The sequence below is a fragment of the Mesoplodon bidens genome (assembly GCF_964165515.1).
Source record: "Mesoplodon bidens genome assembly, chromosome: 3".
NCBI classification, from domain to species: domain Eukaryota; kingdom Metazoa; phylum Chordata; class Mammalia; order Artiodactyla; family Ziphiidae; genus Mesoplodon; species Mesoplodon bidens.
In genome coordinates, this window is record NC_138178.1 from 19,740,858 (window position 1) to 19,758,777 (window position 17,920).

General features: G+C 47.7%; 1 protein-coding gene across 4 annotated transcripts in view; it reads right to left on the bottom strand.

Moving 5' to 3' along the window:
• Positions 1–6,486, bottom strand: part of CAMK1D (calcium/calmodulin dependent protein kinase ID) — a 423,988-nt gene extending 417,502 nt beyond the window's left edge. For all 4 annotated transcript variants that reach the window (XM_081229204.1, XM_081229202.1, XM_081229199.1 and 1 more), the window contains exon 1: positions 6,305–6,486. In XM_081229204.1, the coding sequence (XP_081085330.1) occupies positions 6,305–6,396 (92 nt within the window). In that variant the 5' untranslated portion in view covers positions 6,397–6,486. The remainder of the gene's footprint in view (positions 1–6,304) is intronic.
• Positions 6,487–17,920: the final 11,434 nt, after the last annotated feature.

The following is a 17,920-nucleotide window of genomic DNA, read 5'->3' on the forward strand; positions in this document are numbered from 1 at the left end:
TTCCCTGGCAGTCCAGTTGTTGAGACTCCATGCTTCCAGAGGGTGTGGAGAATAGGGAACTCTCTTGCACTGTTGGTGGGAATGTAAATTGATACAGCCACTATGGAGAACAGTATGGCGGTTCCTTAAAAAACTACAAATAGAACTACCATACGAACCAGCAATCCCACTACTGGGCATATACCCTGAGAAAACCATAATTCAAAAAGAGTCATGTACCACAATGTTCACTGCAGCACTATTTACAATAGCCAGGACATGGAAGCAACCTAAGTGTCCACTGACAGATGAATGGATAAAGATGTGGCACATATATATACAATGGAATATGACTCAGCCATAAAAAGGAATGAAATTGAGTCATCTGTAGTGAGGTGGATGGACCTAGAGTCTGTCATACAGAGTGAAGTAAGACAGAAAGAGAAAAACAAATACCGTATGTTAACACATATATTTGGAATCTAAAAAAAAAAAAAAAAGGTTCTGAAGAACCTAGGGGCAGGACAGACATAAAGACGCAGATGTAGAGAATGGACTTGAGGACACGGGGAGGGGGAAGGGTAAGCTGGGATGAAGTGAGAGAGTGGCATGGACATATATACACTACCAAATGTAAAACAGATAGCTAGTGGGAAGCAGCCGCATAGCACAGGGAGATCAGCTCAGTGCTTTGTGACCACCTAGAGGGGTGGGATAGGGAGGGTGGGAGGGAGACACAAGAGGGAGGAGATATGGGGTATGTGTATACATATAGCTGATTCACTTTGTTATACAGCAGAAACTAACACAACATTGTAAAGCAATTACACTCCAATACAGATGTTAAAAAAAAAAAAAAAAGACTCCATGCTACCAATGCAAGGGGCGCAGGTTCAATCCCTGGTGGGGGAACTAAGATCCCACATGCCGTGTGTCGTGGCCAAAGATTTTTTTTAATTTTTAAAAAATAAACAAATAAATAAATCCAAGAGTCCCTCACAAGGAGAACCCAGGAGCCCAAAAGATGTTGTGTTTTCCCTCCAAACTCTTTCCAAGAGCTTCCCAGAACATGGACAGTCCTGCTGTGCCCACAGAGCAGGTGCTCAGAAAATCCTTGGAACAAAACTGACCAAAAGCAACAAACAGCATCTTTCTTCCAACCCCAAATCCCTGGCGAATCTCACATCCCACACCCAACCTACCAGCAATTCCTATCGGCTCTCCCTTCCACATGTTTCCAGAATCCAACCACTTCTCATCACCCCCAGAGCAGCACCCCAGTCCTCCACCACCATTCTCTCTCCCCTGGAAGGTTTCCATAGCCTCCGAGCTGGTCTCCCCGTTTCTGCCCTTGAACCCGTCCATTCATTCTCAACACAGCAACCACAGCCATGATGGAAACACCTGAGTCAGGTCAAGGAACACCTCTGCTCAAAACAGCCCTTGCTGTTCCCTCCGACCGGAACATTCTACCTTCAGCTATCCCAATGCAGCCTCCAGATCTTTATTCAAATAGCAGCTCTTCAGCCAGGCCCTCCCTGGCTACCCTGCTTCAAGCCACCATCACCTCCCCCTCCCAAAAATCCCCTTTCCCTGCTTCATTTCTCCCCTAACGTGTATACTAGATAACATACTCTACATTTTCCTGGTTCATGTTTTTTTTTATTTTCTGGCTTCCTCACCAGAATGTGAGCTCCAGGAAAGCAGGCATTTGTGTCTGCTTGTTCACTGCTGTACTCCCCCCTGCTGCGCACCGGTGCCTAGAATATAGCAGGTGTTCGATAGATATTTTTAAATGTACAAGAGGCTGAATTTGTATCATGCCTCAAACAAAGGGCTGAGAAATGCAAACTTCTAACCAATGCCGCAGCTGGGATACCCTTGGGGGGCACTCTGGGGGCTGCCCACCTCTCTGCTCCTCCGGGTAATATTCTTTTAAATGCTTTTCACAGACTAAAATTTTGAGTAGTCCCAGAATAATTACTCTTAAATCAGTCGGTCAAACACACAAATCACCTCGGGTAGCTCTGCAATCTCCCTCTCCCCCCCACACCCACGCACACACACCCGCCTCCCACAAAAGAACAGGTGAGTCTGTGTTCTACCCGGGCTTTCAGATAAATCAATAATCTGTGTCTTCAACAGGTGTACTGATTGAGCAATTTCTGAACAAGGCATGTACGGGAGATACTAGTGGGAAAAGACAGTGTTGGTCCCACAGAAATTTCTATTTATACTCTTCCTAGAGCAGCACCCAGCAGGCACTCATTTCATGAAAAAGCAGAGGCATTGTGCTACTGACATCAAGTGGGATGACACTTCCTGTCCTGAGCTGTATCACTTTGCTACTAGCCTGGGCATAAAAATGTCCTTCCAAATAGGGCTAAGCTGCTCTAGCTACACATGAAAGCTCCTGAAAAATTATAGTGAGTGCCTTCATTACCCAGACAAGCCAAAAAAATCTTAGGGTTGTAAGGGCAGTTGAAAATCATCCCATCTCCTTGTCCTCCCCCTGATTTTACAGGTGAGGAAGCTTGAAGACCAGGTCATGTGGAAAAATGACCAAGCAGCTCACAGGCCACACACCCCAGCAGTGGCTGAGTCAGACCTTGAACCCAGGCCCAAGGCCTCCATGGTGCCCGCTCCAGCCCCCCACAAACAGCAATTACTTCAAGACAAAACATTCGGTCTGTAAGAAAAGCGTGTATTCATACCCTGCAGAGATGAAGATCTATTTCCCAGGACGTGCCATTTCCATACTCTGGGGGAAGAAATGAGGTATGTTGGGAGAATCATTCTGTGTCAATTCTCAGGGCCTCCTCTGTTCAGATAGATGCCTTTCATGGCGTGGCAACTACAGAAGCCACTTCCATGAGTCTGGGGTACTTCCTGGATACCACGGTCAAACCTTTCTTCCCATCTGTATCTTTCTCCAAATGGCCTATTTTCATTGTCTTGGTTCAGAAGACGTGGAAAGACACCTACGGTAGAGATGGCCTGAACGGCCTCGACAAAAACTCCACAGAAATGTTTACGATTCCTAATTGCTGTTACACAACATTTATTTGATCCCTCATTAATCTGGCATGCCAGGCAGGGATCTGAAAACATGGCGTTGATTAATAAACAGCAATTAAGCCTTCCCACCTTGTTCAGAGCTAGGGTTAGGGCCTGGGATTCCCCTTCAAAGGGAGCCACACTGAAGGTCATAAGTTGAGAGGTTTCTCTTGAGGCCTGACTCAGGGGTGCATCAGAAAAACCCAGGTCCAAACCACACAGTGGGTTCCTTCCCCTATGCTGTCCTTTGCTTCCTCCAGCTCTCTTCTCACCCTTCTGGGCCAGCCTTCACTCCCATTTGGCTCCCACCTCCAGCAAGGTCCTACTGACCACACGGTCTAAATGGCTTGACCCTCTGGCCTTCAACAGTAGAGGTTCTGCTCTGCATGGAAAGGTACCTGGATCAGGCAGCCAGATATCAGATTACAAGGTTTTGCCAAGTGAGTGCTCCTTGAGCCTTCACAGTGCTTTATTTTAAAAGCATTTTAACACTGTGGGCTGACAATCTGGCTCCTGGCAGGGCTTTCCTGCCTTAGGATCCTAAAGGCATATGGTAAAAGTGTGACAAACAAAATGATTGGGCCTGCAGAGTACCTTGGAAATGAATCCCAATTGTAACTGCTGACACCCTTGACTGATGCTAGGTTTCACTGCAAACAAGTGTAGAGCCCAAAGCCAAAATCCACACTAACAGAACCAGAAGTGACCTCTATTTAGACTCAGGTCAAGATCACTGGACTTGGCCTAGGGCAAAACAGGCATCCTGAACTTTGGACCACTTCTAGAAAGTCCAAGAGACAAAAAGGTGTTGATAAGCCAAAAGCTTTAACATGTTACATGTTTGCATAATTATGTTTTCTTTACCTTAATATTAAAATTAGCTTTCCAAACACTAAAGTTAGTCAAATTATTATTAACATTTGCTGTTACATAATCCACAGAGGGGCTCAACCCCACATGCATAATCACAAGTTGTTCTGCCTAGATTCGAATATCAGCTCCACTTAATAAGTAGCTCCGGTTTGGCAGGTCACATAATTTCTCTTTTGCCTCAGTTTTTCCATCTGCCAAGTGGGGATAAAAGTAAATACCCACTTCATCAGGTTAATATGGGAGTAAAATGAGTTACTATACCTAAGGCACTTAGAATAACAACTGGTTCTTGGTATTTATTTAATAAAGTCACCTACATTTACTACTACTACTATTATTATTATTATCATGCTACTGAGTGAAAACATTTTGATCGTTTTATTGTTTGTGTTTCACTCTTCTAGAACCCCTGTCAGCACTACGGGACCATAGTGGGAAGCTTCTTTCCAAAGAATTCTTTCCAAGACAGAAGGCAAAGCTTTGGAACCCTAACAGAGACCCATCCCCAGGCTCACGGTGAATGTGGCCAGAGTCCAAGAGGTTGTTCTGCACGAGCTGTACGGTCGCTCCGTCACCATGAGGCAAGTCCCCATCCTGCCCAGAGGTGGAACCACCCGCAGTCATACCCAAACAGCACCTGCCACAGCAGGAGCCACTCAATGAAGCCACAGCTCATGGGGCTGAGCAGCCCAGCCACGGCAGAGGGGCAGCTGCCCGGCTCTCTGGGGAGCAGGAGGCAGTCAGGGGAGCTGCATCGGTCTGCTTGGAGGCTGCAGGCAGAGGGACCAGGTCGAGGGGCTCGGGTGGAGATGCGCCTGGCAAAGGAACGCATTCTCTCACGATGGGACTCCACTCTCTCCCATCCCCTCATCTGAGGCCACATCATCAGTCTCAGAATGACCAGCAAGCACAGCTTCTTCTTTCTCGGCAACTTAAGCATCTCAGAGTCACTACCCCAAACCCAAATAAACCTCAACGATAATTTTCTAAAGTTATGGACAAAACCTCACCCCTTAACAGGCCATGCTAAGAGGCAGCCCTGAGCCCCTCTCTATGAAAAGGCTAAGTCCTTTCTGTTTTCTTTCCAACAGATAGAAAGTCTACAACCACAGGTAGACTGTGTTCCTGAAGCAAGCACAACGGCTGGGAGACCCTATTCTCATCCTCGGCAAGTGTTGCTACCTTCACAACTTGGGCTCTGGGGGACCACTGCAGATACGGGGCTGGGGGAGGGAAAATGACCAAACAACTCAGTGGACCCTGAGTATGGGACAGAAAACTATCTGGGTTTGAAAATGTGGTCCTGGAAAAGCAAACCAACCACAGTAACAAGTAAAGGGGGTTTAAGGAAGACAGGAGAGAAGAGCACGCTGATTTCTCTTATGAAACACCTCCTCTATCTCTTCCCAGCCTAATTAACACCTCCATGAACCCCTGCAAAACGTTCGGTTCATACAGCACATATGTGTTTGAATATATATGCTGACAGATACCGATCACATGAGGGGAGAAAATAACTCCAATTTCAGACTCTTCCAGCAGTGCCTGATTCTCTTTCACTATCAGCCTCCCTACCTATTCTGAGGCACTCCACAACAAAACAAACAAAAACCAACTCCTGGGCAGAAAGGGAACAGCAGCTGAATGGAGCAGCACATGCTCGGAGCCTTCCTGCCATGGACTTCTGGTTATTCCTGCTTTCTGGAGACTCTGCCACCAGCCTCGGACTACACACAGCCCTAGAGAGAAACCGCCGGTACAGCGACCCTCGCAGACCCTCCCTTTGGCGACCCGCACCCCAGCGTGTGCTGCCGAGCCTGATGAAATGGACAGACGCTCAGGTAAGGCTCTGCCCACACGTGACCCTGAACACTGCGAAATTCCTCCCTTCCTTAATCGCGCGGCCATCCAAAGTCTTGCCTACACCTAGTACGTGAAGATGTCAATTCTATAAGAATACATAACGGGAAGGGCAGAAATGGGAATGCCTGGAGCCCGATTTTCTCGTGACCACGTCTCTCGCGGGCACGGTGCACCCATGCACACGGTGAGTAGACGCACGCAGCCAGTAAACAGGAATATCCACCATGCTCAGCCCACAGTCACGCGTGGGGAGAAGTCGAGAGGGCGGCGGTGTCAGGGAAGTGAAAAGTCGCCCGCCTGCGACCGACCCCGAAAGCCCAGAGCCTCCCCCGCCCAGGAGCGGCTCCCACCCGGGCCCGCGGGGCGACCCACGCGGCCGGCACTCAGGGGGCACGCAGAGCCGAGAACTGGACAATGAGGACGCGGCGACCCGCCGGTTCCGACCGCGGTGGCGGCGGCGGTGGCAGCGGGAGCCACCTCTGCACCCGCGGCCGCTGCCATCTCCACCCTCTACTCCCCGGTCCCCACTTACGTTCCGAGGGTCTCCTTAAACTCGAAGATTTTCTTGATGTCTTCAGCTTGCTTTTTCCAGGAGGAGCTGCTCTCGCCGTTCTCCCGGGCCATGGCAGACGAGGCCGGCGTGCTCAGAGGGCGGCGAGGCGGAGCGGCCGGGGGCGCGGGGGGCCGGGGTGGGCGAGCGAGGAGGGGGCGCCCGAGCGCGGAGGCGCGGGGGAGGGCGGCGCGGGCGCAGCGGGGGCGCCGGCGGCGGCGCCGGCGGCGGCGAGCCGGTCCGGGAGGGCTGGGCTGGCGGCGCGGGGATGCTCGGCGCGGGAGCCGGAGGAGACTTTGTGCTGCGGCAGAGCTTCCTCTTCTGCAGTTTCCTCTTTCACTCTCGCCGCCGCCGCGGTCCCTCCCTGGCTCTTATTTCTGCGCGTCTCGGGCACAGACTTCCTGCCGCCGCCGCCACTCGCCCGGCTCCTTTGCAGCCGGCTGCCAGCCTCACTTTCTGCTACTTTCTTGCCTCCCTTCTCCTCCCTCCCAGCCGCCCGCCCTGCTCCCTCCCTCCTCCTCCTCCTCCCGCGGGCTCCCCTCCCTCCCCGCGCGCCCCGGCTGCCTCCCGCCTCCCCGCCTCCCGCGTGCTGCCGCCTTCGGGGATGTCCTGCTCCCCGGGAACGCCGTGCCCCGAGCGCCGGGGCACCGCCGTCGCCGCCCGGCCACGCTCCCCGCCGCCGCGCGCGCCCTGGAGCCCAGGAGAGGGCAGGTGCGGGGACCCAGGCAGGTGCGGGCGCCCAGGCGCGTGCTGAAGGACCCCGGCCGCCCGGGGCTGCTTTATTAATTCCGCAAAGTCAAGTCTCGGGGGCGCGAGGGCTTTCCTCTCGGGCTGCGGGAGAGGGCGCCTCTGCGCTGCGCTAGGACGCTGCAGGGCGGGGGCGAGGGCGGGGGCGCGAGGCCACCCGGATGCCGGGCGCCGAGGGCGGGGGCGTCCTCCCCCGGCGTCCGGGCGCTAGCGCGGGGTCGAACGCGGGGGCTGGTTGTTATGGCGACGGGAGGCGGCGGCCGCGGGGATGCTGGTGGAGGTGGGCGTTGACTCGGGCCGCGCGGCGCCCGCCAGCGGCTGGCGCTCCCCGAGCCTGCCTGGCCCTCCCGACTGGGCGACTGGAGCTAATTCGCATTGCACCAAAATCGGCGCCCGTGACCAATTATGGCGGGGGGAGGGGGCCTCGCGGCCGGGGACGCGCAAGACGTGCCAGGCGCTGCCTCGTTTTCTCTTTGGGAGCTTAACTCCCGGGGTTATCTGGCGGCCGAGCGGCGGGTGGATTCAGGGACGGGCTCTGTGCGCCTCCCAGGCTGCTTCGGCCCCAGGGCTGGAGCGGCCTTCGCTCCAGCTCGGCCCCTCCTGGTTTCTCCCTCTCCTCGCCGGCCGAAACCCAGAGACTTAGAGAAAAGTGAACCTCTGCCCCACACTCTCTTCGCCAGGGGGGCCGCCCCTCCTCAGCCCAGCCGCAGTGGGTTTAGTAGAGCACGCTGTGCCAGGGAAGGTACCTGGAAATAGCCTTTCTAACAGATTGGAGAAACGCACCCAGAGTTCCCTCCGGCCTCCCATTTCGGAGGCGCATTCTGACTGCCCATCCCTCTCCTGTGTCCACCTGTCAGAGGGCGATCCACGTACAAACGCCAATTCTCAACCTGCAGGGACTACCTCGTGTTTCGAAAAATTGTAGTTTTCTTCATATCAAGACTCTCCCTGAGGGCCCCTCGGCCGAGTTGGGTAAACAGCCCTGTGTCTTGATTGGTGACACCTGTCCCATTTTCCCAGGACTGTTCCAATTTCACTGTAAAAGGGGGGAAAAATATTCTACTCCCTGAAGAGGAAACTTACCCAGCACCTTCTTCCTCGTTCTGACAGGCTGGATGCAGGCCGACTGCCCTCCCAGAAGCCGTCTGTACCCACCACACACTGCACCCCGCCGCCCTCCACCTTTTTTCCCTGACCCCAAGGAGGTGGAAAGATAATCTGGCCTGCCCATTCCTCCACATCTGCGTGCTGGATTCCGCCTTTCAGGGGCTGTTAGCTTAAGGCTCACCAGGCTGAGGAGAGCAAATGGGGGATTTGGCTGTTAGAAACTGACTACATTGACAAACCCAACTTCCAAGATGGATGACTAGGGAACATCTCTCAAAGTTGGGGCACGTATTCCCTGGTGGCGCAGTGGTTGAGAGTCCGCCTGCCGATGCAGGGGACACGGGTTCGTGCCCCGGTGTGGGAGGATCCCACATGCCCCCACATGCTGCGGAGCGGCTGGGCCCGTGAGCCATGGCCGCCGAGCCTGCACGTCCGGAGCCTATGCTCCGCAATGGGAGAGGCCACAACGGTGAGAGGCCCGCGTACCACAAAAAAAAAAAAAAAAAAAAAAAAAGCTGGGGCACGTCACCAAAAGCAAACAGCACCACTTCAAGAAGAAATACATTTGCACAGCACTGTAAATCAACTATACTTCAATTTAAAAAAAAAAACATTTGAAGAACTATACTATCGTTTATTGGGGTCAAAGGTTAGGAAATATGAAGAGTAGGAACCAGGTGTGACTAAGATCCCAGTGGACACTCCCATGCCCGCCAATATGCACCTGCTCATCTTTTTCCCCTTTCCCTTCCTCCCACTCCTTCTTCTTACCCCGTTCTTTCCTCTCTATTTCACCCTTGCTCCTTGCCTATGGATCAAACACCGGAGCTCATGATAACAATTCTCAGTCTCAGCTTCTGTCCCCGGAAATAAAGAAGTGGTGATGCTAAAGAAGTTTTGTACTGTTGGAACTGTAATGGGGAGTTTTCTTTCTCTTCCAAATTTTCCAGAATGGTGTTCATTCAGAGCATTATCAAGTTATCCTCAGCTGGACTAGGTCCTAGAGAAAAGACTCAAACTAATGGGGAGCTGAAGAGGCCAAGCCCAAAAGAATGGATCCCATGACCCAAAGAAGGAGGTGGAAATGTCAAGACAATTCAGTCTGGCTTTAGCATGGTCATTCCTCCCTTACTGGACACCATGTAAAGTAAGAGATCTTGACCTTGGAAACTGCAATAGAAAACAAAACCATCATTCCCTAAGAATGGTTAAACCGTAGCCTGTTAAGGGCTTAATTCTGTTTGCTTGAGGACGCTTACTTGGACTGTTCCCCAGTAACAGACCATTTCCTCCAGCTGCCGTGTTTTTCTAGCGGTGGTAGCTGCCACGCTCTTCTTCCCACCCCCACTCCATTGTCAATCAGTTATTACCTATCCGTCAAAAGCTGTCTGTTCCCTAACAATTCCACTCCAGAAAGCTCTGCCAGATATTCCAGATTACTAAAGTTTAGGTCCCAAGTCTTTATATTTCCTTTAAAGCCTTTAACGTTTTTTTAATTAAAGAACCCAAAGAACAAGATGTTTAATAACCCATCATTAAAGACTTACTAATTTTATGCCCATCAAACTCTTTTCCAGCCAACAGTCCTGCCGGTAGGTCAGGTTTGTGTGGCCCAGGTTCAGAGCTGGGCAGGTGGTGTGGGGGAAATATATACTATCTAAAGCAAATGCATAGATTATAATAATTGAAAATTTCTAAATTACCTCTATTCAGCCTTTAGTACCTAAAGTGATAAACCAGGAAGGCAAGCTGAGGTGGTAGAAAGAACTAGAAATCTAGAAATCCAGGAAACTAGGCTCAAGTCCCAAGTCTGTTGCTAAATTTGTGTTAAAGACACTTTACCTACCTGAGCCTATAAAATCCAGGTTGTAGGAGGGAGAGTGGTATGTAAACTCAATGATTTTAGGATTTGTAAATCAGTGTGTTTTTTTCATATGATGAAAAGCTTATCCAGAATATCATTACTCTTTGAAAACTTAAGAACTCTTTGGTCTAAAAATGTATTAATCAAAAATGTTTTATTAGGTGACTTTATATAGATACGCTCTACATGAAAAACTTATTTAAATCTCAGCCAGAAATATTGCAGGGAAAAATGTTTCATTATTAGAAGATGAACATCAGGACTTCCCTGGCGGCCCAGTGGTTAAGACTCTGCACTTCCACTGCATGGGGTGTGGGTTGGATCCCTACTTGGGGAACTAAGATCCTGAATGCCACGCTGCACAGCCAAAAAATAAAAAGTTGGGCATCATCCTTTCCATCAAATGGATTGTGTGACAACACTCTGATGCTAGAGGCCTCTTCTCACAAACCCTGTGAAAGTTTGGTTATCTTAAATTGTGTATGTAGTTCCTAGAAATAGTTAAAGAGAGTTACTAGGCCATATTTCCTATCAAGGCACACCTCAGAGATACTGCAGGTTTGGTTCCAGACCATCGCAATAAAGTGAGTCTCACAAGTTTTTTGGTTTCCCATTGCATGTAAAAGTTACGTTTACACTACCCTGTAGCCTATTAAGTGTGCAATAGCGTATGTCTAAAAAAAATGTATGGACCTTCATTAAAAAAAAATGATGCCAATAGACTTGCTCGACACAGGGTTGCCACAAACCTTCAATTTGTTAAAAACTCAATATCTGCGAAGTACAATAAAATGAGGTCTGCCCACGTGCTGATGATCAGCGTAAGTTGTTGACTGTGTACACAACAATGACACCTAGAAAAGTCAAAGCTGAATGAGGAATCACACATAATTGCCACCATTGCAAAAGAAAAGCAGCCTGGCAGGGAGGCAGGGTCGAGAAGAGGGACTCAGTGTTTTTGTTTCAGATCTCTATTCAAAGAGGTAAAGACAAAAGAGCCTTTAGTCAAAAACCTGGGTTATAAAGAACCTGCGCATGATTCAAAGAAAATTCCAGCTAGCCTGGAAAATGTCTAAGTCTCACTCCTTACCATGAACCTCTTACAAATAGCTCTTCGTAGGGGAACTCATCTAGTTTACATGAAAAATCAAGGTAGAACGAGCACAAAATCTTTACAAAATGTCTCCAATTTAAAAAGAGAGAGTGAAGGAGTAGGAAGAACAATAGAAGTGAAGATTCAACACAAGAAAAAAAATCTGGGGCTTCCCTGGTGGCACAGTGGTTGAGAGTCCGCCTGCCGATGCAGGGGACACGGGTTCGTGCCCCAGTGTGGGAGGATCCCACATGCCACGGAGCGGCTGGGCCCGTGAGCCATGGCCGCTGAGCCTGCGCGTCCGGAGCCTATGCTCCGCAATGGGAGAGGCCACAACGGTGAGAGGCCCGCGTACAGCAAAAAAAAAAAAAAAAAATCTGCTATAGAATAGATTAAAATTTGTGTTCAAAGTATCAAAATTTATTTTGAAAAATTGTATAAGACAAGAACTTGCTCAGGGAAGATAGGGCAAGACAACAACAGGACTTAAAACATGAGCTGGAGAGCTCAGGAAAGAATCAGGAAACAAAATGAAATCACCATAGGTATAAAGACTACGTTGGAAAAGGCACAAGGAAAATTTATAAAAACTTTTTAAGGAATATGGAAAACAAATCAAGAATAGTGGGAAAATAAAATGGAAATGAGTAAAGGTTACCTAGAAAATTATATGAAGCACGAAGTTCAATATATTCATAAATGGTATTCCTTCTGAAGGGACTGAAATAATGGCACAAAAAATATTTAAAGGGGCTTCCCTGGTGGCGCAGTGGTTGAGAGTCCGCCTGCAGATGCAGGGGACACGGGTTCGTGCCCCAGTCTGGGAGGATCCCACATGCCGCAGAGTGGCTGGGCCCGTGAGCCATGGCCGCTGAGCCTGTGCGTCCAGAGCCTGCGCTCCGCAAGGGGAGAGGCCACAACAGTGAGAGGCCCCCGTAACGCAAAAAAAAAAAAAAAAAAAAATTTAAAGATGTTATTCAAGAAAACTTTCCAGGGAATTCCCTGGTGGTCCAGTGGTTAGGACTCAAACTTTCACTGCCGGGGGCCCAGGTTCAATCCCTGGTTGGGGAACTAAGATCCCACAAGCCACGCAGTGTGGCAAAAAAAAAAAAAAAAAAAAAGAAGAAGAAGAAGAAGAAAACTTTCCAGAAATGAAGAACTTAATCTACAGATTGAAGGGGCACATCAGGTATCAGAAAATATGTGGATGATCAATATCAAGACATGTCCTAGTAAAACTGCTTACCTCCAAAGAAATAGTCCTTTGGTTTTCTCAAAAAAAAAAAAAATCAAGTTACATGTAATGGGAAATATAAATATCAGCCTTTCATAGACTTCCATAGCCTCATCCAATGATAGAGGATATGTTTATAAAGTCCCTGAAGAAATTAATTGTTATGTAAGAATTTCATAATAATAGATAATACTTATTGAGTTCATATAATGCATTAGACCCTGTTCCAAGTGCTTTACCATATTTATTCATTAATCCTCACATCAGTCTATGAAGTAGGTAATATCACTATTCCTATTTTGTAGTGGAGGAGACCAAGATTTGGAAAGGTTAAGAAACACACCCCAGGGCACACAGCATGAATAAATAAAACCCAAGCAGCCTGGCTCCAGAGCCCTGCCCTTAACTGTGGTACTGTAGTCCCTCCGTCAAAGTGTTACTCAAATAAAAGGCATCAGACAAACACTGAGAAGCTGTAACTGAAGGGGGAGGGATGGATGTTGAGCAGGCGAAAGTGAGAGATTTCCCCCACCATGTAAACATCTTTTCCATAAAGAAAGAGAGGAGAATGATAGTTGTTCAAAACCAAAATAGGATAATCAAATGACTGCTAAATCCAGAAATGTATCTTGTTTTGTTTTTTAAGTTTCTTTTTTTTCAAACCTCAAGGGACTTTTAAATGAACACACCCTCCTGGATCTTTACCTGGTGGACATAACCTTTGTCTTCCTACCTTAGACCTGAAACAAGGGTGGGACCTTTCCCAACATTCTCCCAGACCTGGATCTTGCTTCTGCTACAACTGACATGCAACACAATCTTGTCAGTTCATGTTAGACTTAAGAGTCTATTCCTGGGCTCCCCTGGTGGCGCAGTGGTTGAGAATCCACCTGCCGATGCAGGGGACACGGGTTCGTGCCCCGGTCCGGGAAGATCCCACATGCCGCGGAGCGGCTAGGCCCGTGAGCCATGGCCGCTGAGCCTGCGCGTCCGGAGCCTGGGCTCCGCAACGGGAGAGGCCACAGCAGTGAGAGGCCCGCGTATAGCAAAAAAAAAAGAGTCTATTCCTAACTTAGCGAAGTGCATTTGGCAATATGCACAGGTGCATTTATAAAATTGAGGACACTGAAAACAAGAAAAAAAAAAAAACAGAAATTCCCTGGTGGTCCAGTGGTCTGGACTCAGCACTTTCACTGCAGGGGTCCGGGTTCATTCCCTGGTCGGGGAATAAGGTCCCATAAGCCATGTGGCACAGCCAAAAAAAATAAATAAAATTGAGGACACCAAAAGTAGTAAATATGTTTCCTCTTCTATGGGGAACCAGGCCTAAAGAAAAATGGTACCTCCCCTGATTTTCTACCCAGAACAGGATCTACAACAGACACTGAAGTAGAATCTCATCAATTTATATTTAAATTTAATGCTATATTCCAAACAACTGAAGGAGGTACATTGGATGATACACATAAATGCATTTACAAAATTTGAGGGCATTTAGTCAATAAATATGCTGTTTCATATTAACAAAGCCAGGCCTACACAACCAACCACAATGGCCTCCAAAAATTGCCCATAAAGTTGATTTTCTCCAAAACCCCAAATCTTTTAAAAAATCTTTTCCTGTAAAGATGAGTAATTATCAAAAGATGGGAGCCTAATTGTAAGATGATCTTTCTTCCTTTTCAGTAATTTGAACCACAAACATTTTAAAAATGTAACAGTCAAATAATGTTGAAGAAGAAGAGGAATCAATCTTAAGAAATGTCTTCCAAATAGGCCCAGGAAAATATGCTCATCATCGCTAATTGTTAGAGAAATGCAAATCAAAACTATCAATACAATGAGGTACCACCTCACACAGGTCAGAATGGTCATCATTAAAAAGTCTACAAATAGGGCTTCCCTGGTGGTGCAGTGGTTGAGAGTCCGCCTGCTAATGCAGGGGACACGGGTTCATGCCCCAGTCCGGGAAGATCCCACATGCTGCGGAGCGGCTGGGCCCGTGAGCCATGGCCACTGAGCCTGTGCGTCTGGAGCCTGTGCTCCGCAACGGGAGAGGCCACAACAGTGAGAGGCCCGCGTACCGCAAAAAAAAAAAAAAAAGTCTACAAATAACAAATGCTGGAGAGGGTGTGGAGAAAAAAGAACCCTCCTACACTGTTGGTGGGAATGTAAATTTGTGCAGCCACTATAAAAACAGTAGGGAGGTTCTTCAAAAAATTAAAAATAGAGTTGCCATATGATCCAGCAATCCCACTCCTGGGCATATATCCAGACAAAACTGTAATTTGAAAAGATACATGCACCCCAGTGTTCACTGCAGCACTATTTACAATAGCCAAGATAGGGAAAAAAACTAAAGGTCCATCGACAGATGAATAGATAAAGAAGACATTTTATAGGACTTCCCTGGTGGCGCAGTGGTTAAGAATTCGCTTGCCAAGGCTTTCGGGCTCTACGAAGAGGCTTGTTTTCCATTCAGTAAATGTACGTGTTTCTCAGAAAACAAAAAAAAAGAATCCGCCTGCCAATGCAGGGGACACGGGTTCAAGCCCTGGTCCGGGAAGATCCCACATGCCGTGGAGCAACTAAGCCCGTGTGCCACAACTCTGAGCCTGCGCTCTAGAGTCCCGCGAACCACAACTGCTGAGCCCACGTGCCACAACTACTGAAGCTCATGCACCTAGAACCCGTGATCTGCAACAAGAGAAGCCCACACACCACAACAAAGATTAACCCCCACTCACCGCAACTAGAGAAAGCCCACACGCAGCAACGAAGACCCAAAGCAACCAAAAATAAATAAATAAATTTATTTTAAAAAAAGACGTGGTGTATGTATATACACACACACACACACACACACACACACAATGGAATACTGCTCAGCCATAACAAAGAATGAAATAATGCCATTTGCAGCAACATGGATGGACTCGAGATTATCATACTAAGTGAAGGAAGTCAGAAAGATAAAGACAAATACCATATGATATTGCTTATATGTGGAATCTAAAATACGACACAAATGAACATATCTATGAAACAGAAACAGACACACATACAGATAACAGACTTGTGGTTGCCAAGGGGGAGGGGATGGGGAGGGAAGGATTGGAAGTTTGGGATTAGCAGATGCAAACTATTATATACAGGATGGATAAACAAGGTCCTACTGTATGGCACAGGGAACAATATTCAGTATCCTGTGATAAACCACAATGAAAAAGAATATGGAAAGCAATATATATGCATGTATAACTGAATCACTTTGCTGTGCAGCAGCAATTAACACAATACAGTAAATCAACTATATGTCAATAAAAAAAATTTTTTTTAAGAAATGTCTTCCAGTGTTTGGTAAATTACCAGTTCTGGTGCATCTGGGGGCACTGGGAAGATGAATTGTAACACCAGTGAACTGACCTGAACTCTGTCCATCAACCATTCTGAGCAGCTTAATTTCTCTGTGAGATATTTGTTGAGCTTGTACTTTGAAATAGACACTTTGAAAAAAAAAAAGAAAGAAATAGACGCTTTGGATTGAAAAACGAATGAAGCACAGTTCCTGCCCTCAAGACGTTCCACGTCTAAGAGACAAAGACAGACATGTAAACAGGTAGTAAAAATAAAATGTGATTGAGGCTATAACGGAGGTTTGCACAGAGAGGGGTGGGGAAGCACAGAACAGAAAGGGCCAAAGTTCCTGGAGGCGTCAGAGGAGACTTCGCAGAAAGGAAGACTTTTGAACTGGGTCTGGAGGATCAGTAAGAATTTGCCAAGGAGGGAAGGGAGGGTGCATGCAGATTTCAAGCAGAAGGAAAAACATGTGTAAAGGAACAAAAATCAAAGAAAGGTATATCCATCAGAATAGCCTGGTGACAATCCCAAAATCTTAGCAGCATAGGCACAAAGGTTTGTTTCTCACATTCATCAATTGGTCGGGACCTGCTGGCAGAGTAGCCGCCATCTTGAACTTTGCTGGTCCCTGTGGCGGAGGGGAATCAAGCCAGGTTTGCACAGCACTTGGTGGATTGCTCTGTCCTGGAAGTGACACACATCACTTCCACTCTGGCCAGAACAGATGACACAGCCTCACCCCACAAGGGGGCCTGGAAATGCAATCTTATGCACCCACCCAGAAGGTGGAGAGCTACAGTGATTTGGCAAACAGCACTAATAACCACACCAAAGGCACTGCAGAAGGCTGTGTGTTCAGGAAATGGTGCTGAAGGTGGTGGTGGTTAGAATGCAGGGAGCAGAGACGGGAACACAGAATAGGCTGGAAGAAATTAAAGGATCTGTTTGTGAAAGGCCTTCACTTCCTTCTTTTGGGCCCCAAAGTAAAAATTTTAAGTGCTTCAACAAGTGTGACAATCAGGGTTGAAAACAGCCACACCCTACCTTGCAGTTCAGGAACGGCTGTGTCATCCACAGATAGTATATGGGCTTGTGGCTGCTTTTCTGATCCTGGTGGAACACAGCCTTAAGCACGAAGGAACCCTGGACACCTTTGAAGGAATTTGAACCAACAACTCCAGAGGTTGCAGTATTGCTTCCTACATTCCTACTTTTGATGTTAGTAATGTATTTCAATTTCTAGACTTTAAGGAATCTTGAGGTCTGGGGTGAGGTCCTACATATGTGCCAAGGATGGACTGATTAGCTCGGACTCTAAAATGCAATCTCCTTTTGGGGCATCTCTGCAGTCCTGAGTCTCAGAAACAGTCAGGAGCATCACTGAATCTTAATTCCAGTCCGATAGACTATTAGCTCTAGTCCAATACAATCTTAACTCCAGTCCAATAGAATCTTAGCTCCAGTCCAACAGAGCCCTAGAGTGCTGTTATTGGTGAGTGGGTGGGTACTCCATGCAAAAATGACTTTGCAAACAGCCTGATGCAGGTAACAAGCCAACAGGTAATCAGGTTTGTCAGGCAGTCTGGTGAGAGCTGTTTGCAAGTTCAGGCTTTTCCCTTAGGGCTACAGAGAAACAACGGAGTAGGTGCAAGAGTGGGGTTTTCTTTTTAAAACACAACTGACGTGAAAGGCATCTAGCTTGTGTTCTGATATTGGTCCACTGAATTCAGAGCACAAACCAGAGGAAGGTGTGGTGTGAAAAGAAAGAACCCAGGTCTCCTCTGATGTCTAACCCACTCCCTGACTTCAGGCATTTCCCAGTCCTTTCTCCAAATGAGGGTACCATAAGGGTATGGAGAAGATAACATCAGCAAAGCACTTTGGACTTCTCAGAAGAAAGCCAGTAGGTAAACATAAGGTATTAACTGTATGCACTTTTACTTTTTAATAGCTGTCTCATCTGGCTCTTTGTTTTTTGCCCAGATTATAAAATGAATGGTTTAAGAATAAAAAAATATCCTACCCAAAACACATCCACCCACAAGACTTCCACTAGATGGTTGCATTTTATATTCGATGTCAGTAGTCTTGGAATGTCTTGGATTCTTGTCTGCAGCAGGGGTTTTCTAGCTGCAGGAAACCTCATTAGCCAGATCCTGCCAATACCTTATTCCCTAAGAGCGTCTTGGCATT